Source organism: Eublepharis macularius, chromosome 1 (genome assembly GCF_028583425.1).
Source record: "Eublepharis macularius isolate TG4126 chromosome 1, MPM_Emac_v1.0, whole genome shotgun sequence".
NCBI lineage: Eukaryota > Metazoa > Chordata > Lepidosauria > Squamata > Eublepharidae > Eublepharis > Eublepharis macularius.
This window is the reverse complement of record NC_072790.1, coordinates 88,487,636-88,515,566: the sequence shown is the minus strand read 5'-3', so window position 1 is coordinate 88,515,566 and position 27,931 is coordinate 88,487,636. Positions and strand designations below refer to the sequence as shown.

At 40.1% G+C, this 27,931-nt stretch overlaps 1 protein-coding gene across 1 annotated transcript in view; it reads left to right on the top strand.

Annotated features, from left to right (window-relative positions):
- Nucleotides 1–27,931, top strand: part of MMS22L (MMS22 like, DNA repair protein) — a 117,339-nt gene that overhangs the window by 72,846 nt on the left and 16,562 nt on the right. Inside the window, exons 15-20 of the mRNA XM_054996641.1 lie at nt 10,811–10,998; nt 15,345–15,495; nt 19,825–19,967; nt 23,518–23,660; nt 23,832–23,991; nt 26,058–26,227. Of these exons, the coding sequence (XP_054852616.1) occupies nt 10,811–10,998; nt 15,345–15,495; nt 19,825–19,967; nt 23,518–23,660; nt 23,832–23,991; nt 26,058–26,227 (955 nt within the window). The remainder of the gene's footprint in view (nt 1–10,810; nt 10,999–15,344; nt 15,496–19,824; nt 19,968–23,517; nt 23,661–23,831; nt 23,992–26,057; nt 26,228–27,931) is intronic.

The following is a 27,931-nucleotide window of genomic DNA, read 5'->3' as shown; positions in this document are numbered from 1 at the left end:
GCTTGTTTCCCCAAAATACCTAGCTGGCCACTATTGAAAGGATGGCGTCAAAATGCATAGATGCCCTGTTCTGATCTAACTGAGGTGGTCTTATATCCCTGAATTTGTAAGATACCAAAGCCAACATTATGCTTCTGTTTGGAAACATCTATTCTTGTTCTAAACGTTTCTCTACTTTCAAAGTCTTAAATTAGCTTAATTATTTTTTAAAATCCCATTTTATAACATTTACTTTTTAAAAGATTTGCCTTTGTTTATTGTACTCTTAAGCGTTCAGAGCCTGGCAGAAATCTGCAATTACTTGAGTGACCATTTGTGGCTGCGAATGATACTGGAGTGCTGCACAGACAACGGAGGCACAGTACTGGGAAGAGTGTTCAATCTGAGACATCAGCACAAGTTACATTTGGGTTTGCTTACCATCTGCTCCCTATCTGATCCTGGGTGTTGTGGGTGTGAAGACACTGAATAAACTTTGGCTTTGATGTGGAGGTCACCATGGCACCAAGAAATTTCATTGTGGCAACTAGGTTCTGTATATGTGTTCTTGTATGTGTGTATGTTTCAGGTAAATACTGGGCATTTTTCTGGTCTTCCATCCACCTAGCTCACCCGTTGGGTCATGCTCAGAGTCAGGACTCTTTGATTATCCTGAGATGTCTCATGCTGGATTTTTTTGTACCAAGCATGGTGGTCTGGTAGAGGGGGAAGATATGCAAATCAGCGATGGAGATGTATGTGTTGCTTTAACATGCTGCTATTAGTATTACATTTTTTACCTATTAGCTTATTTATGTCCTTTGTTAAAGAGAAAAGTGAGATAATATTCCTGTGCTTCTGTATTTCAGGTTGCAAGGTAATGAGGAGATAGGATCAGTGGAAGAGGGCATTCTTGGCATGTTAAGGATGCCAGGTTTGATCCTTGGCATATCTGACTAAAGGATCTCACATAGCAGTTGTTTTTCAGAGCAGATCAGTGATCTTCAAGCCATGCGTAATGAGCCTGCAATGGGATGCAGATCCCCACCTGCTGTGTCACAAAGTCCTATAGAGCAGCCATTTTGGGGAGAGGGCCCTGATACCAGTGTACATGCCTAGGGCACCACATCTCCTACCTCTTTTGCATGCACTCTGAGTAAAGCTGCAGGTCAGCAAGGTGAAGTCAGTCAGCAGTGGAGGGGATTCCTATTTAGTGCAGGCAAGTTAAGAGATGTCTCCCTCTCTTTATTGTTTCTTTTCCTCCCCACACCAGCAAAGCCTTGCTTATCCATCACACCAGTTCTGCCAGTCAGGCATCCACTGCTTCCAGAAGTTGTCCTTTTTTTTTTCTTTCCCCCAGCCTTACCTGCCTCAGCCACCACTGCCATTTGCTCAGTCTCCCCAGCACTGCAGTCATAAATCTCCCCTTCCTGTTGCATACTTCCAGTTCAATGGGTCCTATGTTGCTGCTGCCTGGGGTGTAAAGGTGGTTTATTGGGATGGGAAATTTAAGACTACTCAAAAATATAATACTAAGCTAGGTTGACCGATATCCTTGACTCGCTATAAGGCAACTTCATGTAGTCATGATGACTTGAATTCGTCTTCTATGTCATTCTACAAGTGAAGCAGAAAGTATCTGGGGAACTGCTAGAGAAATGGAAAGGTTTTGTGATTTGCAACCGAGCAACACTCTTTGTTCCCCTTTATCAAAACATAGCATTTATTTGTCTGTGTTTTATTGATTCTTTAAGGCTAGTATTGTTAGCCAATGATGAGGCTCTTTTTTGAATTGGTATTAGTCTTGATTGTCTGGGACAGTAGTAATATGGTTACTGATACGTTAAATCTACCATCTATGTAATGAGTCATTGAACATGCAAATAAACCCAGCATTTAATTTTATCCTATGTTGTGGCAAATATGGAAAGTATCACCAGGAATAGGAATGGTCAAGAAATGAAAGCAGGTTTTCTGAACTGACTGAGAACAGCTGTCCCTCCATATAGCAGTTACCCTGCAACAATAAGAGTACTAATGAATTCAGCAATCCATTGATTTCTCTGCCTCTGTGCAGATTATATGCAGACTTGCTTCCAGGAGAGGAATTTATGAAATGTTTGCCGCATCTAGCAAGCACTGCTGCTGTAATACAGCTGCTTTCTCAGTGGTTTTCGTTGATCCTGTCGAGTGAAAGGACAGGAGGATCAGCTCAGGTCTAAATGAGATTACAGCTGGTTCCGCAGCTTATCTGGTCTAATGCCAACTAGTGTGGCTTTGCTCATCCTAAGGGGTTTACAACAGAAACTGTTTATTGAGTTTACTCAACACAAGCAGGCTAATCCTTCCCAGCCTCAGCATGTTGTAGGATTGTGTATGAGCCAAACCAAAAGCTGGTGCAGCCAGGGCCTCAGGAGCCCTTTGTCTCTCTGTGTATTGATTCCCCTCCCTCTTTTTCATTGCATTACTGCCAATAAAATATAAAAACAATAACCCACCTTATTTGTGAACGAGAGATTAATCTGACTGAAAAATCTTACAGAAGCACCCTTTAACCCTAGAAGGGTCGGCAGACTTTCTTTGCATTTCCATTCAAGAGAGTTTTCCCTCCCATACAACTTTTTTTTGCTGAATTTTGAAGAGCAAGATGAGAAAACAACTTAAATATTTAATAGTGGTCTGACTCACAGTTTCTTTTTAAAAAATCAGCTACTGTTGTCCATTTCAAATACAACAACGTTTGTATTGGTAAAGAAGTTTTGATTTTGATTGTGTCGGAACTCAAGAAAATATTTCTAGCTTTGTAAATAAAACCGGGGTGAATCCTGTTGCTCTGCTAATTCCCCTCCCTGTTCTTACATTATTATTTATCGTATTTTTAACTTGACCAGGCCTGATAGTTCAAATAAAAAGGACAATTCAACATAAAATATTGCTAACATATAAACAAAATGGCCTTCTCCTTGCTGATATTTGGGTAGGCCATCTCCTACATGAGTTTTCCCAATATGATGTTGCATTGGTGCTAAGAAGTACAGAGAAAATATAATTTGGAACAAGGCACTAGATGGTAGAGATAGTCCTGCCCCTTGTTCTCCTGAACAAGCTTGCTGCATATATAATATTTGTGCACGGAACACAAGTTTATATTTCTAGGCATATGCTGATGAAAGCTTCAGCTGCCGAAAGATTAACATCATCCTTGAAGTGCAACGACTGAATGCTACAATCAGCCAAATAAATAGCAAAACTTTTGTAAGACTGGAAAGGTAACAAGTATGTCCGTGAGGTGGGGGGTGGGGGATGTTTGAATAGTTCTCCCATATTAATTACTATATGTAGTAAAGTAGCACATTAAGGAAAAGCAATCAGCAGAGGTTTTCTGTTTGCATGCTGTTTTTCTGCTCCCCATTGGGAAGCATCCAGTCATGCAGTCCCTCACCATGTAGTGCATTCCAGGAAAAGTTTTGCTTAGGAGTGTACAGTTTGGCTCTGGAGTACCGAATGACCGTATCAGGAATTGGTCCAGACAAGGGAAAATTCTTACGAAGCAAGAAGTAGATTCAAAGCTATAAGGTCAGGCATTATAGTTCCAATATTTCCAAATGAGAGCAATTATGCTCTTCTATGCTACCAAAAATAGTTCTTTCTGATCATGAACTTAGTTTGAGACTCTTTTAACAGAATCTTCTAGGGCAACGAAAGATCTTTTGTCTAAAATATACCAAATTCTTCTCGAGGTCCTATACCCAAAATTACCAACATATGTTGACATGTGGGAGAAAGAACTGCCTGGGGAACTTAAAATAGATTGCTGGGAATCTATTTGGAGTTCTCTCTCAAACAAATTTACTATCCATTTGATTAGGACACAGTATTATAAATTATTTGCAAATTGGGTTATCTGTCCCAATAGACTATATAAAATAAGTCAGGGTCTTAGCCCTAAATGCTGGAAGCTTTGTGGGTAAAAAGGCTCTCCAATTCACTTATGGTGGAAATGCCCCCAAATTTATCTTTTCTGGTTGACTGTTTCTAAGGCAATTTTCCAAATTATTAAGATTAATCTACCCCTTTCTCTGAAGCTGTTTATATTTGATATTGGAATGATATCTAAATTCCCCCAAAGACAAGAAATCTTGGCCATCGTCACATTTCTTACTGGCCGTGAAACGTTGCGCAAAACTCCCAGAATGACAGTGTCTTCCTGGCACAATTTCCCATCATAACTCTGGTTCTTGCGCTTTGCACGATGTTCCACAGCTGGTAAGAAGTGTGAAAACGGCCTTTATTTCCAAATTATTAGCAGCAGGTCGTTTGACAATTGCTGCCTTTTGGTCAGATCCAGCTGGACCTTCCTTGGACAGATGGCATGAGAAACTTTGGGAGATTTGTGTTTTGGAGAAAACTGTGCACAATCCCTTTTTCTGTAGCTTGCATCATAGTGCACAACGGAGCAGTTATGAAGACATCTGGAATCCTGTCTTTGATTATTTGGAACTCAGAGGGACTCATGTTCTTTGGACAACCTTTGTCTATTACAAGTTATAATCGTGATAGTCTTTAGAAGGTTATTATGTATGTTAAGTTGTACACTGCCTTATGTCAATAAGTGTTTAGAAATTGGTGTTGTACTGATTTAGGCGTGTGTACGGCCTAAACTTTACTTGTGTATGACTATCGGTGACGTTAATTCTTTTCTTACCGAGCAGGTCATTCCCGCCCTTTCTCTGCTAAGTTTTTTGGGAGGAGCCATTCTTGTCATTTGCTGCCTTGGTATTACTGGCTTGCTAGGTTGACTGCTGGGATTGTCTAGTTTGACATTGGTTATGGTGGGATTCTCTGATTTGACACTGGTTCTGTGGGGCTTTTTTGTTCAGTTTGCATTGGGAGGCTTTTGGTCATTAGTTGCTGTTGTGTGTTGGCTAAGGCTTCCTGTGTCCTGGAAAAAGTTTTGGATTTCCCCCCCACTGGAAACAATGAAGAGTGGCTGAAGGGAGCTTGTTCGGGGACCTGTAGAATTGGACACATTGATCCAATTCATTTAAAACTTGAGGGGGGGAGGGTCTGTAGTGGAAAGACAGGACTTAGGTTCCCTGCAATTTTGGTGTAGTTTGCTTGAAAAATGGCCCCTTCAGCCCACTGGAAATATTTCTCCATAAGAAATAATAGAGCTGAATATATTGGGAATTCCAAATACTATACTGGTATTTTTGGACCCAAATATCAGGAATACTGAATATTTACAGTATTCCTGATGCCCAGATCTGAATAATACTGATTTTTTATTTTATTTTTTGTTCTTGCTGCACACACCTGTTCATACTACTTGATTCCGCTAATTGTGAAGCTGAGTACATCTATGACCCAATGTATTTCGGATAGCTGAGCATCTTTCTTTCTCTTCCCGTGGGTTGATAACAGAAAGGTCAAGTAATATTTTGTCAAGTTTTCAGACTAGCCAGGGAAAAAGGCTTATAACTATCTGTGCATAAAATCGTTACATGTATATGTGAAAGAGATGAGAATATAGAGTATAATGAATTCTGTTAAAATGATGATCATGCTAAGCATGAAGCATGTCTATAATTTAAGCATAATGAACAAGATGTGAAAAAATACAGTATTTATCCAGTTGCTTCTACTATATCAAACAGTGCTGTAAAGCAATAGGTTCTACTTGTATTAATGACGAATGTTTAGTGCATTTGGCAATAAAAGCTATTGGCAGTTGTTTAAATTCTTCAGTCATCTGAATAGTGAAAATTTAAGCGCTGTTTTGTCTCTGTGAGACATTTCACCTACATACTGCTTTCCCCACTCCTGGGTCACTAAATGAATTACATTCACAGATTTACAGCTTAGCTGGTGTGGAAACTTGTTAAATTGATACCCAGTGGTGGAACTCTTCAGACATTTTCCTGTTAACTTGACCAGGCAGAGTTCATAGTGTTGACAGTGGCTTTGATCCTATACACTATCAATTTAAGGTTTTCTTTAGTGAGTCTCAAAGCTGCTGATATAGGTTTGGCAAACCTAAAGTTGTTTGAATGACAGAAAATTAGCTTGACTGTATATTGCTAGTCTTTCAGAACTCTCCTAGTAGGGGGTGTCTGGTGACTAATGAAATATCACTTGTTAAGAAGAAGACGTGCTACATGAACAAAATTGTTATCTGTACCACAATAGATTCCTTGTTCCATTAAAACTAACCAAATTGTGTTTTTAACAAGAAAGGTTGTGCAACACCTCATGCTAAAAGATTTGATCTTCTTTTACTATATCTTGTACAAAAATAGCTGAAGCCCTGATACACAATAGGGTTTCTTTCCAGTCCCATTGATTCAGCACAAGATGATGGGACATGAGGGAGAAATTAGAAACAAAATTGCTTCCTTTTCTCACTGCTGAGGGGGGGAGAAGACAATGATTTTATTTGACTCCATCAGCCTCTGTAGTGCCACATATTGTGATGCATTTGTTTGCGAGGTTCTGACATCCTCAAAAAGATTTGCAGAACAAACAGGTTGCTCATGAAAAAGAGAAGGAAGGGAAAGATCTGACAACACCTACTGTAAATTGTTCTGCTGGATCCCACACGCCATTAGTTTACACACATTGCAAAACCAATCCAATCTCAGCCCTAGAGTTTTAGGAGGTGGGGACATGCAAATAAGCATTGCAACAACACTTATGGTGCAGACCTGGAAGTGATGTCATCACATTGGCATAATGCCATAGGACTGCCAAAAACTCTATGGGAAATCCTAGAGCATTGTGCCAATGCAATGATGTTCCATCCAGGTTTGTTCAGGAAGTGACATTGTGTTGTCAGAACAATGTATACCCTGCTCCCCATCACAAGTCCTTTGTCAGATGCCTGCCCTGGTTGATTTCTTGGAGAGCATAATAAAATAATTAGTGCCAATAGGCATCCCTTAATGCTCCTCCTTAGTGACTCCTCATAAGGAGGTGGCAGCTGTTGTCCCAACATTAAGCAAAAGAGGCAAGGGGGGGGGGATGTGAAAGCAGCCCAGTTAGTTCTTTGGGATCCTTTTAAAAATTGTTTGTTTATATAAGGAAGCAAAGAAAAGCAATGAGAAGGGACCAGCTGAGAGAACCTCCCCCAAAATGGATAGTAGCCTGACCCTTGGTCACCCTCAAGGCCTGTGTGATAACCACCTGCCTGAAGGCACATGATGCAGCTGGACATGCAGTTCTTTTGCTTGAGGAAGAGGAGACTCTACAGGCATTGGACCTTGGCCCACAGCCAGTCTTTGACTGCTGCCATTCCAAAAGCTGCTGCATGCTGCTGTTCTGCCACTCCGCCATAACTGCTTTGCTGCTGCTGTGGAAGGTGCTCTGCTACCATTGAAATTGCTGTAATGCTGTTTGTGATGCCACTGCTGTTCCCAATCTGGTCGAAAGCTGAGTGTTTGAGGGGCCTGGCCAGCTTTTAATTTATAGACAGCCAATGGACCCGAGAGAAGACTGTGTCCACCAAGTCCACCAGCTGGGACTGCCCCCTGGAAGACCTGCTGGGCTGCCACTGATTGGCTGGCCAGGAAATCTGAAAACTGGCCAACTGTGTGATCTCACAGAGGCCGCTAGGAACTACCACTCCTCAAGGAAACAGCGACTGTCTTGCTCCATACCCCCACACACCACAGCATGTAAACAAGAGCTCCAGGGGAGTCTGCGGCTAGGGTTTTCAGGTAATTTTGCAGAGGGTTTTCAGTTGGCCATATGCGATCTGCCTTAAGGTAATCCGTCATTTAAAATGGAGTTTACGTGCTGCCTTCACATCTGTGCTAATGGCAGTATTTCTCAGAACTTGCAGGATCCAGCTACCGTTCCAAGGCACAGTTCAAAAACGCACAAAATATTTGTAATTGAATTTCATAGTCTCACTGTATACTCTGGGCTTTGGTAGTCAGGCAGGCAAAATGAACAAGACTAGAAGACTATAGGCACAAACATATGCAGCTTTTCTGTCTACCCTAACAGGAGCAACATGATGAGAGGGAAACACCTCCTTTGCAAACATACCTTTTCCCTGATGGGTGGCAGGACGGGGGAAAGGAACAGCTATGGGAAAGTAGTGGTCAAATGGTCATGTACAAAATATTTGCAGTACATTTTAGAATAATTTCAAGTATGGAATAAAGCAAACTTTTTAATTGACAGCTTTGCTTGCAGTGTACAATCAAATCAGAGGATTGATCCCACGTTACTAGGCAGGGCGCAAAGCGAAGCAGGTAAGTTTTGCATGTTAGTGAGGACTCTTCAAGTCCCTTTCCTGCACCAGCCTCTTAAGAGTCCCAGAAAAGGCAATTCTAAATATTCAGAGTGTAATCCATTGGCATGTGTTAGTTGCTGCAGTCAGAAATCAAAATTGAATTGTCTGTCTGCATATAAATCCACTTAGATTGTAAAAACACTGAACCGATAAGAGTGCTTAAAGTCTTAATTGATAATGTTTCGGCTCTCTCATAGTGGAACAGTGCCTTGTTGCTGTATTAAGTATAACTGATGAAATGACACTTAATCTTTCATTTAAGTTTTACATCAACTTCAGTTCATTGAACTGGGCTTTCCGTGTAACAGGATACGCCCAAGTGCTGATAAAAATATGTCAGCCTATGAAGATATTAGTGTGCCAGCAAACAAAATGGGTGGGGGGAAATTAGGGTTGTGCTTACATGCTTGAAGCAAGCTGAGTTCCAGTGGAACTGCCAACTTGGGCTCAGCTAGCAGCTAGGCAGGTCTGGGAGGCGATGCCCGGCATAATCCGTATTGCTTCCTTCTCCTACACCACTGAGCTCAGCAGTGCTGCCAGTGCTTTGGTTGCTTGCATGTAGATCTATCCCTGCATGCCATGCAAAAATTATCTGGCATGCTGCCATTTGCGTGTTTTCTCAAGGCTGCCAGATCTTTGTGCTGTGCCTTAATGTATGAAGGAATGAAAACTGAAAGTCAGTTCATGTATTCCAGAGGTTACAAAAAGTATTCTTAATTTTTCACCACCACCACATAAGGCATGTAGAGTATTGCCTCTATAAAAGCACTTGTCAAAATCTCTCTGATGTGAAAAGCATCTCCAAAGGATTAAGGGCATTATTAGATAGGCCCACTATCTCAACCAGTATTGGCTGTTGGATTCATATGAAGAGGCCATGAACAGAGATAGTAACACAGGTCTTGTGTAAAGGGAAGGAAGGGAAAGAAGAAGCTGGGGGTGGGTTGTATTCAGCCAGCTTTTTCTGCTGTTGAAAAGTGTGGGGAGGGAGGATTGGACCATCCAAAAGGACTTCATTGTGGACATCATGGCTTGTTCAAAAGCTACGCAGGATGGTAGCTGCAGTTAGGAGAAGAATCGGTGCAAAGTGAAAAAACTGAACTCTGTTGTGACCCCCACCTTGTGGAACAGCTTGCCTAAGGAGGTCAGGAAGGCTTCCGTGCCATTTTCTGCATTGTTTAACATACCACATTTTAATTTCAAATGTCTATAATCCTAGTCCCGTTACATTGCCTATTTCCTGCATTGACTTAACATTGTGTAATCCGCCTAATGCCTTGGTGAGAAAGGAATACAATAAATAAATAAAAATATATAAACTAAAAATTGTCAGTTGCTCTAAGATTTTTTTTTAAATCACAAACTCTTTTCTGTGCCCTGCCACAAGAAATGCCAACAATATTGGATGAGTGGGACAAGTTTAAAAAACAATTTATTGAGTGTTCAGTCCGGTATGCAATTCACAACTGTAAAAGCCCTTCCTATTTCAGTGCTTATTTTGGCCTACCAGCAAAATTTATGTGTCAAGCTGCCTGACTGTCCTTGTTATGTGACATTGTCTTATAAATACCTTGACTCTGACTTTACATTTTCTGTTTATAGAATTTAATAAAGCAAATGTAATAATGCTGCCTATGCCTTAATCTACAATCTCAATTGAGTTGACCAGGAGATAAATAGAAGCAGGAATGATAGTGTGTTGCTACAGATTGTTTTTAATAAGCCTGTTATTTAGTTGATCATCCCAGAGCAGAAATACCTCTTATCCTAGTCTGCTAGACAAATTTATTAATGCATCCCACCCCTCCTCCCACCCATTTCTCTAAGAACATTGATTCCCTGCAGACACATCTCTATTGAACCTTTAGAAAGTCACAACTACCAAATTAAATTAAGTAGTAGGAATGGTACTAGCAGAATCAAAGAAAATTGAGTGTGCTATTGAATTCATGCCACATTGTCTCAGGAAGCGGCCAATGCTGGGTGCGGTGCTAACTTCTGCCCTTATTCCTCTAGTATAGCTGTGGGCATTGATGCCAAACCTAAGAGAACAAAATGCAAATATTTATCTCTCTCTTTAAAAAAATGTAAAAAGGCTCCAAAGAGAAATTTCAGTGGGGAATGCATTACACAAAATAAACACTGTATTTCTGTACCTGTTCCTATCGCTGTATTCCATAACCTGCAGAATTAACAAACAGAAGAAGATCTGGCTTTGGACTACAAGCAGACTGACTTGTCAGTTGATAAATGTGCACATCCATTTTAAAGCTGCCTATTCCTCATTTGGGTCTGACACATTAAGAGGTGTATAATTAATGGTTGACATTAGTAATTAACATTAACTTTTATGGTGCTTAATATGCCATCATTTATCCATCAAATAACTGGTATGCATAAGTGTCTTTGCATCATTATTCTGATTGTAGAAAATAATGCTTCAGTTCTTGGCCTGTTTAGCGAAAAAACTTTTTAACAAATTCATGTCCCCCTCCACTATATCAAATGTTAATATTATTTCTCATTTCTTAGAAATGTGTGCAAACACTTAGAACGAGGTATGTCGTTAGGGAACAAGGACCCAGCTATGCAGCTGTCTTCAGTGGCGAAAGAGCACCACCTTGCTGTTGCCAGAGCTCTCTGGAGAAATTTCTTTCCTTACTTGAAGAGCCAGAGAATGTTGCAGGCTGCTCCTCCTCAGCTTGCAGATGCTGCTGCAGGTTTGTACAGTGCTCTTTCCAATCCTTTTTAGGCCCAGTGCGCCACATAGGGCTCCTGTTCTTATTTAGAACCTCTAGTTCAATTAGAAAAAAATAATGCAGTTCTGTGGACTTGCTCATTGTTTCTGTACATATATACACCCCTACAGAAGAGTACACTTTATTAATATAGTGCAGATAAGTCTGCAAGCTGATTGGCATTTTTTCCTGGTGTCATTTGTTACATTCAAAATGCAAGTTGTAGTCTTGGGCACAGTTACTGGTTGATGCTTTATCATATTAAAACTGATAGATATTCTCTGTAATTCAATGATTTTTAAACATATCTCTTCTGTTATAGATTTTCCACCCATGTTTCTTTTTAGAATATATTATATCACAAGTATTTGTAGCTATTATATTATATTATATTATATTATATTATATTATATTATATTATATTATATTATATTATATTATATTATATTATATTATATTATATTATATTATATTATATTATATTATGACTATTTTCCTGCATATATATCAAGGCTTTAAGATACATTGTGACATTCTGCTGATTTTTGTATTCTATAATTTTACTTTGTAAGACTGCCACTCAAAAATTCTAGCAGATGGAATAACGTCTTGTGAGTAAACTGTAAGAGTGCTGAACTTTGACTTCCTCAGAGGTGCTCTCGGCCGATCCAGTTCTCTGTATTTTGATACAATCATTCCTTCCATGAAATTTCTATATAGTAATATTGGATATTTCAATTTGACAAGGCTTGTGTCAAGCTTAATGGCGCCCTGAATCCATTTAAATAATATTTGGAAAAGAAAGATTTGAATTTAAATGTATTTTGCCCCAATGTGAATTAAGAACTGAGTTTATGAGCTCTCAAAGATCTGGTCAATAATGGAAATGCAGAAAGACCCTTGAACTTCAGTGGCTTTGCAATAATTAAGATATAATGGTAATGGAAAAGAATGTTGTAGAAAGAAGATGGTCTCAGGGCTGCCCCCCACCCCCACCCCGAATCTACTTTTTATAAAATGTTATCTTACGTAAAAAGTCTATTCTGGGTTTCTTATTTTTTTAAAAAGTGAGAATGAGAATGTTATAAATAAGCTGTACAATCAGCCAACATAGTTGCATGAACAGGGACACTGAGAACATTGTAGTGTTTTATGGAATATGTTCAGGAAAATGATAAGAGATATTTTTAATGTAAGTATTTATAAAAGGAGCCAGATTTGTAACAGGCAGCTAATTCACTGACATGGCTAAGAGTATAATTTTGAGGGAGGGAATCTCGTGTTCAAATTTCATTTCTGCCACCGACTACTCAGTGCTTTTGGCAAGCCACTCTTAGTTTTTCCTATTCTTCAATAAGAGGATGATGATACTGTCTGGATTAGTGTGATGTTATACATGAGAGCACTATATAATATGTCTTCATTCTTGCCGTAAGTTTCCCCAAACAGCAGGGAAGTGTGATTTTTTTCCAATACCTCCCCCCCCCCCGCCCCATCCACCCTCCCACACACTCACTGCAGACCTCATGCTGTGCCTGGAGGTTTCTTATTTCCCCCTCTCATCCCCTCTTTGGACAGTAGTAGATAGAGGAGCAGAAGTTCTATTCAGCTAACAGAAATGCCTTCCATTAACAGAGATTTTACCTTTGGAACCAAGCCTGTTTTAGGAGAGACCTTTATGGTTGCCTAGTATAGTTTTCCATACTTTTCACAGGTATCTGCTGTCTGTGTTACCTGAAATGTACACTAAGCTAAACAGGTTTATATTGGTATGTAGGAAGAAAGATTCATGGCAGCCCTACATCAGATGATGGTATTGTCTAGATTTCTTACGTTCTAGCAAAGAAAGTGGGATTTTTTTGTATTTAGAAATGTTTTGAATTACACACGTGAGGAAAGTCATTCAACAAAAAATGCATCTTCCATCATATAAAACTACATTTTGAAAGAAAGTTCTTTATTGAAGGTGGAAAGGGTTTCAGAACATCAGAGTCTAGTTTTAAAGCCAAACTATCCATTGCAAGCAACTCAACTTTTCTTTTTTCTCTCTCAGAGAAAATCACCTTAAATCTGTTCCCCTGTGGGTGAGAAAGCAAATGGCTGACTGGGAAACAGATGTAGAGCAGAAAGCTTTCCAGTGCTTTGTTTCAATGTAGAAGATTCACTGTTTCTAAAGGTTCATTGTTTCAGAAAATTAAATAACAATGAATGGATGTTATAACAAATATAATCATTAGGCAGGTTTGATAGTATGCTGGTCAAATCAAAACCAAAGCTAAATTAGAATAGTCTCCGTTTGCTTGGTGAAGAATATTATAATCACTGATTTGGTGGTGTGGTTAAGAGCAGCGGGACTCTAATCTGAAAAGCTGGATTTGATTCCCCACTCCTGCGCTTGAAGTCAGCTGGGTGATTTTGGATCAGTCACAGCTCTTCCAGAGCGCTCTCAGCCTCACCACTAGACATGGACACAAAACGGGAAAAGCCCCAAATAAGAGTTTCGTCGCGATCCACAAATCTCGAATCATGAAACTTCACAAAATTGACATGTTTGCCAAAACAATTCGTTAGGTTCATGATTCATGAGGACCTGGGGCATTTCAATGGTCTCCTTCATACCTGGAGGTGCCAAACTCGCAGGGAGACTTCAGCAGGCTCTCCTCCACCCACCCTCCCAGTTTGCAATATGTTGATTGGGAAGGGTGGGAAGGGAAGTACTGCCAGAGTGCATCACTGAAACGAGGACTGGGAGTTGCTGGATCAGAGGAGAATGAAGAACCGGTCATGGTGGAGCTGAGCCAGGAAGACAGAGTGAGGGGTGGGGTGGAGGAAAAAAGGCACCCTCACCCAAAGACCTTCCCACAGCAAGGCCAAGAGCTGGAAATAATAGGCTTCTTTCAGTTTCGTTAAAGCAGCAGCAGTCAAAAGCACAATCCCAAATCCTTCCACGCACTCTCCCACTTCAATCCCAGCAAAATGCTGACATAGATCAGAACAGGAGGTCTGTGGTTGGTTGACAGACCTGTCTAACAGGGTTTGGAGGGGTGAGATTAGTGTGCCCATGGCTACAGAAGGCCCACTTCCTTGGTTGCCTAGGGGATTGACCCCCAGCTCCTGGCTGTATAGGGCAGAATGAAAGCTCTCCAGATGGCTAGGAGAGCTGTCAATCAAGGGTAAGTAGACTATGAATGGGGTTTTTAATGGCAACAAAATGTCAGGGCCCATTGTTGCCTAGGGAAACAAAACAGCCCATTTTGTGATCAAATTTGCTTCATATTTCGATTCGTGCCCATGTCCTCACAGGGTGATTGTTGTGGGGATAATAATGACAGACTTTGTAAACCACTGTGAGTGAGTGTTAAGTTGTCCTAAAGGGCGGTATATAAATCAAATATTATTATTATTATTATAAAAATGATGAGGTGCCCCATTGATCTCTGTGGACAAGTGTTGAATTCTGTTGCAATAAATGTGTTGCCAACCCAGCATACGGCATACCATACAAAGTTCTTTGGGTGTGCTAACAGTAGTTTATTGACAATTTTTGCCACTGGATCTTTGTAAATTTAAAAGCGTAAGAATTATATACTATATTGGTTTTAAATATTTCAGGTATTATTCCAAGAAAAGTATTTTCACATAAAGCTTCGCATTTCTTTGAATATAATATTTAAACCAAAATGCATTTATTTCCTAATCAAATATTTCAGTTACAGTATTGCTATTGGATCATAAAATTAACTTGGAATACTTTTGAAATTTAAATACTTTTTAAATAGAGTCAAATTAAATGTGCTGAATAAGTTCACACTCTATTCAGGATAGGTCATCAGATAATTTTCTGGCAAGTTTTCTAGAAAATTCTTTTATTCTCTTGGGAAACTCTCATCATTGCTAGGAAAAGATTAAGCATCCCCTTCATCTAACCAGATTTGTGTTCAAGAGTCCATTCTTCCACAGCTGTTTTTCCTTGGGAAGGGCACAGGAACACAAGTCAAGCAAACCAAGGAAAATTAAAATATGGTTTAACCTCCCTCCCCCCAATCTTTCCTGTTCCAGCGTATTGGTCAGAGGACCAGACTAGGGAGAACCAGACCATGATCTGGCGAGACCCAAGCGTGAATTGCCATTCTGCCATGGAAATTCACTGGTGACCATGGGCAAGTTACTTTCTTTCAGCCTACCTACCTCACAGGGTAGTTGTTAAGATAAAATGCTATGGGAAGAAATGTTGACTGCTTTGAATCCCCCATCGGGGAAGCAATGCAAAGTCCATAGTAGTAGGAGGAAGAGAAATAAATCCCTCTTGTTTTTTATTAAAAACCCAGGTTTTACTTTGTTGGCTTTGGATTTGCCAAGCACATGTACAACAGATCTACAGCCCCAGCCAGTTTTATCAATGATGCAGTTGTTTGGATGGGATGATATGGTTTGCCCAGATCTGGTATCAAGATACTTAAGCCATCTAATACAAAACAGGTAAGCTATATACATTCTTGGTTAAATAAATAAATAATTAAAAATGCTTTATCAAGGTGTTTTCAGACTTTATGTATATTCTGTTGTTTATTTATTCACTTTCAATTTCTTGCTTGGTTTTTATTGGACATTGCCTTGCATAGTACATTGGAATTTCAGGATTCACATTGGAACTTATGGAAGAGGCTTACTCTAGCCTGGTAGAATTGTTGCTTTCTTTGAATAGTTGACACCGCCCCCCCCCCCCCCCCAGTAGTTAAGAAATATATGATAGTCTGTGATTTGACATGGTTAGACTTGTGAAATGCATCATAAAGACTTGTGAAATGCCTCATAAAGCCCTTTTCTTTCCTAAAGTAGCATTCATTATATTGATACAGAGGCATTCCCTTTTTTTTTCTTTTTTTTTTAGTATTAAGGTGTTTTAGAAACAATCTGCTTATAGCCTCTGTTATGAGGGTCTTTTAGGTTGCTAGATGTTTAATGCTGTATGTTTTTATTGGCTTTATTTGTTTTTATTTTAACAGTTTGCTATTATGGTTTTATAGTTTATTTTATGGGGGGGGGGTTGGTTTATTTTGTGAGCTACCTTGAACAAGTCTCGGCATATAATTATAAAAGAAATAAATAGCAGGGCCAGATCTAGGGTTGCCGGTGCCCAGAGCAACCCTAGTGCAACCCCTCGTGTGCATGCACACGCGCTCCCGGCACTGCGTGATGATGTCATTTCGGTGACATCACGCAGGGCGGAACAACGGAGGCAGTGTGCGGTGCTGGGAAGCCACCCGCGCCATTCGCCTCCCCGCAGGCAAATGGCGCAGGTGGCCTTGCACCTCCCCCCCATGCTGCCTTTCACCTGCCCCGTAGGACAGGGGGCGGACGGCTTGCCGCGTGGTCCTGCAGGGCAGGCAAAAGGCAGCGCGGGGGGCTGTGAGGCCACCCACGCCATTCGCCCACGGCTGCCCCCTGTCCTGCGGGGCAGGCAAATGGTGCGGGTGGCCACGCTGCCTTTTGCCTGCCCTGCAGGACATGGGACACGCGGCAAGCCGGCCGCCCCCTGTCCTACGGGGCAGGTGAAAGGCAGCGCGGGTGGCCGGGAGGCTGCCCATGCTGCTGCCCACGTGCTCCCAGCAGCTGGAAGCTGCTCCCGGCGCCCCCTCCCTGGCAGCGCCGAGGGCAGACTACCCTCCCTCCCCCCCCTCGATCCAGCCCTGATAAATAGGTGTGGCTTCTAAAAACCATGGCCCTCTGCTTATGGGCTGTTCTATCTCTTTCTGTGCCCTCCATATGAGACCAAAGAGTTGTTCCTAAGGCTCAAAGGACCTTCAAGGATTACATGGAATTTGGCATAGGGATGTTCCTGCATCTCAAATGAGAAATTTTAAACATCTCCTTTGGTTCAGTGGCAGAACCTTCCACTTATCATGCACAGGCATTTTTGGATCAGTCCATTCTACTTAGTACTGTATAAATAAGTTGAACAACATATGTAAGCAGAATGACTTAACTTTCCTTTTTCTTGGTAGTTCTATTTGATGTTTTGAATTCACCTGTGAATAATACTTCTGCAATTGTGGGATCTCAATGTATTACTAAGAGAGTTCATAATACATTTTTTAAGTGACATAAAATAAAAATAATCTGGACAGGTGTCAGTTAGGCACACTTTAAGTTTAGAGTACACTGCCTGAGGATAGAAAGTTAAACTAAATGACCTACAAGAAGCTTTCCAACTCCTGGGCTCTGTAAGCAATTTAACAAAATCTGTAGTCGAAGGCCCAGAGAATCCATATAGGAAGATGTCCAGAATCATTGGATTCAATAGGAATTTTGTCATTAACATCAGTGACCTACAGTTTGAAGCCATAGTTCATAATTTTGCAAATGCAATCACGTTCTGTTTCTCATTTTAATTCTATTTATTATTTTACTAGACTAGATTTTTATTGTAACTTGATGTGTTGTTTATTTAAAACTTGTATGTAACTTGGTGTGTTGTTTTATTTAAGCTTGCAACAGCTAATAATACCTAGGGATCATTTACAGAATTTCAGATCATTTAGTTATTTAAGAAATAGGGCCATATTAGACCCACCAGTACTGCCTTGGAGCCTCTACAGTGTGAACAGGAATAAAAAGAGAAAAAGTGAAAGGTTATTTTTGTAACTAAATATAAGCAAAAGTTCTGTATCCAGAAGGGTACACATATGTTAAGAAAGATTATGACATTTTGGTACAATGAATTCACTAACCTTTGAAATGTATGAAACACCCTGTAAAACTAGATGCAGATTTCTGTTGAGAAACTACTAGCATTGTGTTGTTTGCGTGCTTGTAGTTGTTACATCTACGTATCCTTCCATATAGTTTGTACCATAAGCCTTTTCCTCTGCAAGGATGCAGCAGAGATGTGCAGCGTAATATTTCATTCACTCTTCTAAGTTGCCATGAAGCATGGGCAAACATAGAACTGTTGTTCCAAGACATTCTCTGGAAATGTCCTATATGTGTCCAGCCTCCATCTCCAAGGTTCTTGATATCTCCTCTCAGATAGAGAAGTACTGAGCCCTTTCTGTTGCTTCTGGTAGCTGTATCAAACAATCAGCTGATGAGTTGAATACTGACTAGACTTTACTTTTTGCTTTTTGTTGAAGTGGAAGAAATGGACACACACAGGTTTGTTAATGAGGAACAGTGTAAATTAATATTGACCTGTAGTTCTTTATCATATGCTACTGGCATGTATCTTGACAAGCGAGAGATCTATTTCTGTTTTCTATAGTTTAATCAAGTTAAGGTAAAGTGCTAAGGGAAGTTCCTGAATGGAGGAGCATTCTTCTAGAGTCCCAGTACTTCAGTAACTATAAATCCTATTGGTTACTGCCTCCAAACTCTTCTGTGAACTTTTATGTCACAAGGTGTATCGGTTCATTTTCTTAACCTTCAGTCATGTAGAGGAATTAATAGATGAATCCAGCTATCCTACAGGTCAAATTAGATAGGTAAATACTAGGCATGAGGTGAGAAATACCTGGTAGACTGCAATGGTGCTTTGCAGCTATGCCATTCCCTTTCCTTAAACAGTAGAAATGGCACCAGAGGCATTTTTAAAATTCAAAACTAACTATTTATTTTATGGGGGAACGGTCAGGTGAAATCAGGGTTGAATATTTCTGAGGCAATTCAACATTTTATATATACTCTTCACATATACTTAAATGTTTATGTTTTGAGGCTTTTGTTCCATTGGCTTTCCCCAAACATACTTTCTTTTAGTATTCTCTTTCTCTTCTGGAGTTAGGAATACTGGTATACACTTTCCTAGTACCCCAATCCCCTTCTTTTCACGTACTATTTCTTTCCTTCAGTTTTTATCTAAATCTGAAGGTCTCCACAAGCAATTTCCAACCACACTAAACCAGGGATCTCTTCACTTTCCAGAGCTACTTCCCTGTTTGACTGGGTAGGGAAAATCTCCTCTCCTTAGACGATCTACCCACTTTCTTTTGCCTGTTTCTTTACAACCTTTCCCCAGTTCTCCTGGCTTATTAAAACTGCTCTCTGTTAGGACTCCATCACCCAACTCTTCACACTCGATTCCTCTCAGCTAGGGCAGAAAAACAGGCCCTCCTCTTTCCAGTTCATGCTACCCAATTAGATGCCTTGGAGTAGCCTGTCGCTCAAAGCTCTCTGATTCTGTGAGGGGTTAACCCTTAATCAGCATTTCCAGGCTTTTAAATGTGCAGTCCGTCACAGCAGCACTGTCAGCTAGTGTGAGAGCCAGCATGATGTAGTGGTTAGGGTGCTGAACTAGGATCTGGGAGATGAGGTTTGAATCCCTACTCTGCCATAGAAGCTTGCTGGGTGACCTTGGGCCAGTCATATACATTTACCTGGTTATTGTGAGGATAAAATAGAGGATGGGCAAACAATGGAAGTTGCTTTGTGTCCCCCCTGGGGAGAAAGATGGTGTCTAAATGAAATAAATCCTGCAGACCAGTTTGAGCAAATGACATCATGTTCTATGCTACTATGGATAAAAGGGCATGAACTAGAAAGTGGCATTAGTAGTTGTATGTGAACAATTAAACAAAAGAAGGGAAAGTGTATGTGAGGATGGCAACAGAAGCCTTTACCATTTGAAAGGGCTTTTTTGTGGTGGTACTCACTAGTAGTGAGTACGGGTATCTTTGGTGGGGGTGTCTCCCAATTCTGAGTTGGAACTGGTGGAAATCGGTGCAACCTTACATATAAGTACTGGCAAATCTTTTTTTAACAAGAAAACCCACTGCTTGTTTGCATTTTTTTAAAAAGTTATTTCTTTTGCAGTGCATTGTCTGAAGTGCTTACTAGTATGGGCCATATGTCCTACGAGACGTGGTTGGTACGGTCATGGTTTCGGTGCACTTTGCAAATGTTTATCAGTCAGCCATCTGATTCTTTCGCCAGGGCAAATATTGACCAAACAGCTCGTAAGTATATTTATTTAATATTTAAATAATAAAACAGAAGTGGGCATCAAAGGATGTACCCTGGACTGGTTTAAATCATTTCTCATGGAACGGACTCAAAGGGTTACCGTTGAAAATCAGCTATCTCCAGAATGGGAACTGTCTTGTGGGGGTCCGCAGGGCGCAATCCTATCTCCCATGTTATTCAACCTCTACGTAAAACCTTTAGGAGAACTCATTCGCAGCTATGGAGTTGGGTGTCATCAATATGCGGACGACATTCACCTCTATATCTCGCTATCCAGGTCCCCGCAGGATGCAGTAGAAATCTTAGATCGCTGCCTGACAGCCATGGTAAAATGGCTGAAAAATAACAAATTGAAATTAAACCCAGACCAGACCGAAGTGATGCTTGTTGTGAAGTCAGATATTCTGAAAGACATTGTACTCCCCACTTTCGATGGAGTTTGTTTGACCCTCACTGACTCGGTTAAGAGCCTTGGGGTTATACTGGATACAGCGCTACTACTAGAAAAACAAGTTATGACAGTTTCAAAAAATGCTTTCTACAATCTCACTCTAGCCTGGAAGATGGCTTCTTATCTTGACACAGCCAACCTGGCCACCTGGATCCATGCTATGGTAACATCAAAACTTGACTATTGTAATGCACTATATATTGGTCCTCCATCTAAGTTAACTAGGAGGCTCCAATTGGTGCAAAATGCTGCAGCTTGACTGTTAGCAGGTGCAGGCAGGAGCATGAACATCACTCCCATCCTGCAGTCACTCCATTGGCTACCTATCAGCTACCATGCTCAATTCAAGGTACTGGTTATTTCATACAAAGCTCTTCAGGGCCTTGGCCCAACATACCTATGGGACCGCCTCCCTCCCTATGTCCCTCTACGGCAGCTTTGCTCATCTGAACAAGGTATCTTGCACGTGCCAGCCTGCACATGGGCAAAATCAACTGCAGCCCGTACACGGGCTTTCTCTGTGGTGGCCTCTACCCTATGGAACAGCTTGCCTAAGGAGGTCAGGAGAGCTCCCACACTCTTGGCTTTCCGCAAACAATGCAAAACTGAATTATTCAAAAAGGCTTTTTTACTCACATAGGAGGGTGGTATTGTAGGGAGGGGATCTCAGATGTTTCGCCAATTAGTTGGGAACCATGGGCTCCACCATTATGTTGCTTTATATATTATCGATTGGTTTGAATATGTACTCATATATACTGCTTGTGCTTCATGTTGTCTAATGTCAATCCTGGAATGGATTATGTTCTGTTTCAGCAATCCTTCAACTCTGTATTGGATCCTTGCTAATGTCTCTGTAAATTTGTATTTGTTTACCTAATGACATTGTTTATGGAATTGTTCTTGACACTGTAGGGAAATGCCTACCCTTGTCCTTGCTACTGATTGTTCTAATCTCATGCTATGTAATCCACCTTGAGTCTCAGTGAGAAAGGCAGACTATAAATAACATAAAATACATAGATAAAAAACTTAATCAAATACATGCAAAAAAATTTTTTTATTTTCCTTTGATACAATTACAAATTTTGTCTCTTTATGCTGATTCTTCCTTGATGTTATATCTCATCTGTAAAAGATGGATTTCCTTGGGGGTTATTTTCGGTTAAGTGCTTGTAAAGAACGAAAATATTGCCAAGCTATATTTCCAAGAAAAAAAATCTGTTCTTATATAAAGTTAGAGCCAAGTTAAATAAGGAAAAATCAATTCCACAAACAAGGGGGAAATCAGTTATTTTTTACCCTCTAGAGAGATTATATTTTGTTTTTATTCACTGTTACACAGAGAAAGTAGGGGAGCTGAATCCAAAAAAAAAGAGAGCAGAAAGATGATACAAATAAATAGCTTTTAGCACTCTTATGGAAAGGCTTGCACAAGACGTTGTGTAATAGTTCGTACGCTTTTAGAAAAATATGAGAGGAAGTCTGTCCATGCTTGTGCAAACTATTTAAAGGAATGTCACTCTGGACCAGACGTGATTGAAACTGGAGGAGCTGCTGCTTGAGCTGGTAATTGCTGATCAAGTCCATGGATGGCTGAAGAAGCCAGATTGGGGGGCGAGGGGAGTGAAAGACAGAACTCTCTTACACTGTCAGCTCTTGTCAGTTATGGCCGAACATATAATGAGTGAGTAGAATGACCCTGGTTTGAGAACAGACTAAAACAGTGAATGTTTTCAGATAGGGCTTGTGCCTTCAGAGGAGTAGGCAGGAAGAAAACACTTCTCAGGAGACTTTGTATGTCTCAGATGTTGGCTTTTGGAATAAAGTAGGTTAACTTCAGTAAACACTTTGAAGATGAAACTGTGCTGTCTCAGAGGGCCAAGCTACACATGACGAGTAACACTTGAACGGCAAGTGGATTGAGTGGAGGGCAAGTGAACAGGGAGAAATAAACTTGCTGTTCAAGTATCATTCATCATGTGTAGCTTGGCCCAGAGTCTGGTTTCCCAGGTTGCACATTAAGTAACTGGAATTTCCAGAAGGAGTTCACACACTGTGAGATTCCTAAGGTTGGGGAAAGGCCAAAAATCTACCTCAGGAATCAAATTTTGGAGGATAACAATTCTCTGCACTCCTAACTTATTAACTGAAATGTTATAACTTCGTGAGCCCAACAAGTGCCGTGTGTTGTATATAGTTTCTAGCTTCTTTACTGAATAATCTTATACCATCCAAGAAAGTTAATGAAAGTACCTTCCCCCCCCCTGTTTACCTCAAATATCTTCTGGAATTAACTGCTTTCAGAAGCTACTGCTGGCCTGTTGGTCAGGTGGATTTGGGGCAGAGACCACACTGATAAAACTACACAGCATACTACCTCTTTTCAAACTTGTCTGCCAACTATAAAGATCAGGATTTCAAACTACATTTAAAACCCCAACCTTTATAGTGGAGAAGAGAGGGGAGCTGCTGCCCTCCCACCCCCTGCCACATGAGCTATGTGCTAGTGGTGGTGGCACTGCAGGTGTGTGGGTGGGCCAGTGAGTGATAAGCCCAGTGAGGGATGTGGGAAAAGATGGGATTCCCTTTGTGAATCTCCCGGGTAACCTACTTATTAAATCCCTAACATTGATTAGCGCTGCCTCTTTACCTACAATTATCAATTGAAATATGGGAGAAAATCTATACTTCAACTACTCTAATTGTGACAGTAAAGGTGGAGAAGGCATGTTAAAAGGGTAGCTAGACCATATAGTAAATAATTTTGGAATATCCACTTCTAGAGTAGCATTAGACTGGTGAGTCTAGTAGTAGAATAGCAGCAGTACATGTGTGTGATGGTTCATCTATTCACTTTAAAAGGCAGAAAATAACTAGAGCAAAGAAGATACGTTAGATGATAGATCCCAGGATATTTTTATGAATGAGAAATAAAAACATGTCTTTTGAGACTGTTCACTAGTTTTCTGTACATTCTCTTTTATCCAATGTACTTGCATTTTTAAACAATTCTGTGATTGGGATGATGCTTCTAACTCACTGGAAAAGGGTTTGCTATAACCCATTCTGTATTCTCTCAATATAAATAGATAAAATATATATGGAGCAACTGACTGAACTCACAAGATTGATACTTAAGCTCCCAGAAGTTGGAGCTATCTTCTCTAAGGCTTATGTTGATGAGTCAGTCTACAAACAAGATCCAAAGAATGCTATATTTCAGTTTATTAAGGTAAAGTAACTCTTATAAAATATAAAGGGCCATGGATTGTTGGAAAATAATTATTTTTGGATGTCTGAATTGAAGTCCACTATCATTGCCATATTTCAACTTAATTTTAATCAAGACTCATTCCATCTTCTCTAATGCAACACTTTTTACTGCCTGTGATCATTCTTTTAGGCTGTTGGTAAAAATTATGGTGATCTTAAAACGCTAGATGAAAAATCTTCTATGGTAATGAAGGCCCTAGAATATCTTGGTGATGTATTAAAATATATAAAACCCTACTTGATGAAGAAAGGGCCTGCTGAAGGACTTCATCTCACCTACTGGATCATGGGTAATTTTCATAACCATTGTTCGTTATGCTTGAGAAAAACTATGTACCAAATCAATACTACTTGTACAGAAGTTTTTAAGAACTTGTTGCTTAAGTCTCATGTTCAGTATTGATTTCATTCTACCTTTTTTAAAAGCCAAATATTGGTTCCGAAAGCAGCTTACAGCAATTGAAAAAAGAGAGAGATGTGAATAGAACATAAAAAAGGAGCCATTCTTTCAATGAGTTCTAAATTTTATTTGATTTAAAGATGTGGGTATTTTTTTTAGTGGTTTCTGAGATTTCATTTTATTGTATGTGTTTTAATTTGTTAACTGCCTTGGTAGCCATTTTGAGGTCAGAAAGGTTGGGTATAAATTTTCTAAAAATAAATAAGTATAAGTTCAGGTGTGATGGAAAGTGGGTCTCGGTATTGTTATTTCTCCCTCTGGCCTTGGGAATGGCCACCAAAGGAGGGAGTTCTTGGCTGGAGCTATATTGATATAGGTATACAAGGAAGTCATGGTAAAATGAATGAGCTTTTGAGATGAGTCTTACTATTACTGTAATCCACTGGCCTTGCAGATTACAATAATAGTCCTCTTGAACTGTAAAATTAAGTGTTGTAAAGGTTTTTAAAATTTTAATATAGAACAAATGTAAGAAGAATCTAGACTGGTTTTGGCCAAAGGAAGCAAATCTGTTTTTTTCTGTCAGAGGTATTCCTTGTATGTTGGGTAATGGTGCCTTTAGCTTATGTGAAATGGCTTACAGTAATATAAGGACCATTGGACACATTAGCTGAGGTCAAATAGAGTTTTTTCTCTCAGATGATCTTATGGAGTATGTGAAGAAAAAAAAGGAAGACAGCACATGCTGGGACTTATTTCTTAGTGCATGGCCTCTTTCTGTGTTAACTTTTTTTCAGCACACAAAATAAATTAAACAGGGTTCTTTTCCTTTTTTGTTATTTAGAACTATAGCTCGAAGCAACTCAGTACAACATTAAGCAGGCGTTTATTTAATTCTGAAATGCACCAAATGTGACCCCCTTGAGCACAATCCAGCAAATGTTTCACCACAATTTAGTCCAGTTGAAAGCACTGGTGTGGAGTTTAATTGCACCTAAAAGGTCATGACTAACTTTTACTAGATTGTGCCCTTCATGTTTGTCTGTTTCAACATTTTGGAAATAATTTTTACGACCACTCAGAATGCTGCACTAATAAACAACTAATATAGTCAGTCTTGAAAAATTGTCAAGCTCTTAAAGTAGCATCAGTGGAGAGTGCGCTGAAGTGGAAGACTGCAGCAGAAAAGGGCCTAGCCCAAATGACTTAATCCAAATGATTTAAAAGGGCCTAGCTACAGTGACTTAATCCAGTCATTGTAGATGCCCTAAGAGAAGCATCCTTGAACCCAACAGTTCACTCCAGTAGATACTAATGGAACCAAAAACATTTATAGGATTGATTGAAACTTTTATGGACAGGCTGTACAGTAAAATCAAAAAGAGTCCAGTAGCACCTTTAAGACTAACCAATTTTATTTTATTGTAGCATAAGCTTTCGAGAATCAAGTTCTCTTCATCAGATGCCTGATCCGAACTGATCTGATGAAGAGAACTTGATTCTCGAAAGCTTATGCTACAATAAAATTGGTTAGTCTTAAAGGTGCTACTGGACTCTTTTTGATTTTGCTACTACAGACTAACACGGCTAACTCCTCTGGATCTAAGGCTGTACAGTATAACAGTTAAACCTTGAATTGAGGGAGACATTATTCATGGTATCTTGCAATATATATTGTAGTTCAAGCATCTACCCATTGTGATTACCAATTACCATTCAACAATGAAATTATTCTTTTTGAAAAACTGCTTTTCCGGCACTGAAATGTCAGTTATTTGTTGAAACAGAGTTCTCATTTTGCTATACTATCTTGAAGTTGACTTAGCAGGCTATATGAAAATGAGACAACTTGGTTGCTATAGTTACTAGCAAATGCCACCCAACAGAATGCCTGTTTATATTCCTCCCTTTCTCATGCAATTTTATCTTTTGGGTCTCTTTAATTATATTCAATAGGATGTCTTGTGAAGTCTTGGGCACCCATACTGGCTACTTCCAAAGCACAACCGCTCTTGTTCCGCATAATAGATTGCTTGCTTTTGCCACATGCTGTGTTACAGCAAGACAAAGGACTCCCTGCAGCAATGTTGGCTGCCATTCGGGAGAATCTTCCTCGTTTTCTTCAGGTGGGTGTATATAGCTATATAGTTTCTAGTGAACTAAGTGGCCCTTTGGAAAACTGATGCCTGGCAGTGGAGCTTCACATATTTATTGTTGAGTTGAAATGTCCTAGTAGTGGGCCACTGCTTCCTGGATTTCAGTTGCTGTTCAAACATCCTTTGGGTGTTTTATAGTATAAGGTCCTAAAGCAACTTGCTTCCTGGTATTCCTCACTGATATGAAAAGGCTGACATCTAATTAAATTTTGCTGGAACTTTGCTTAAGGGAATCTTTGAGATCAAACAAAAGTATTTTCTTCACTTAAGGAGAATTAAAGAATAACAAAATCATATTATAAAACCAGAAATATATGTTGAATTAATATTTTCCCCATTTTACTCAGTATGTTATAACTTGTCTAGAAGTTGTAGTAGTTCAGTAGTTTAATAAAATAGAAAAGAGAGAAATAATATAAGCTGTTTTTGATCCCCATTGTGGAGAAAGTAGGGAGAATAAATGAAAGAAAGAAATAATAAACATAGTTGAAGATGGTGGGCAGATAAAAGGTAGGTTAGTTGGTGCATGGGAAGATGAGAAGGAAACAGGGAAAGGTTGTCAGGAGCAGGGAAAGAGAAAATATTGTAGGGAGAGAGATACAGGGGAAAGTGATATACCTCCCACATGTCCATGCAGGTTCCTCACCCAGTCTGCTGGCACTACACAACTGGGCTCAGCTTGGCCCAGCAACTGGCACCACACAATTCAGCCAGAGTTTTCAGCCAGGGAGAGGCAGCCAAGGGGAGGAAATGATGGAAAGCTAAGGATAAAGGTAGGCCTCCCTTCCTATGTCCCTCTACGGCAGCCTCGCTCACCTGAACAGGGTCTCTTACAGGTGCCAGCCTATACATGGGTGAAATCAACAGTAGCCCATACACGGGCTTTCTCTGTGGTGGCCCCTACCCTATGGAACGGCCTACCTGAGGAGGTCAGGAGAGCCCCCACGTTCCTGGCTTTCTGCAAACGATGCAAAACCGAATTATTCAAGAAGGCTTTTTCTCAGGGTGGTATTGTAGGAAGGGGGTCTCAGATGTTTAGCTAATGAGTTAGGACTGGAACCATAGATTTCATCATTATGTTGCCTTACATATTATCTGTTGTTTTAAATATGTACTCCTATACATTACGTGTGCTTCATGTTGTTTAATGTAAGTCCTAGACTTGATTATGTTCTGTTTCAGCAATTCTTCAACTCTGTATTGGATCCTTGCTAATGCTATGTCTTTGTAAACTTGTATTCATTTACCTAATGACATTGTTTACAGAATTGTTCTTGACACTGTATGGAAATGCCTGCCCTTGTCCTTGCTATTGATTGTACTAATTTCACACTATATAATTCGCCTTGAGTCTCAGTGAGAAAGGTGGAATATACATACATACATACATACGTACATACATACATACGTACATACATACGTACATACATACATGGGTGGGAAGGAGAGAAGGAAGCAGGAAAAGGGGGGAGAGACTATGGAGGCTATCAAGTAAAGAAAAGAGGAAATGCAGGGGGTAAATTGCCCGTTTGCTCCTACGGAGGCCGGCAGACTTGCGCAGCACATTGCGTGCTGCCGGGCCATGGAGAACGGCAACAAGCAGATTTAAGGTGAAAACCTGAAAGTAAGCGAATCCCTTCTGTTATTCTAAGCGTATGCAAAGGATTGGTGGGA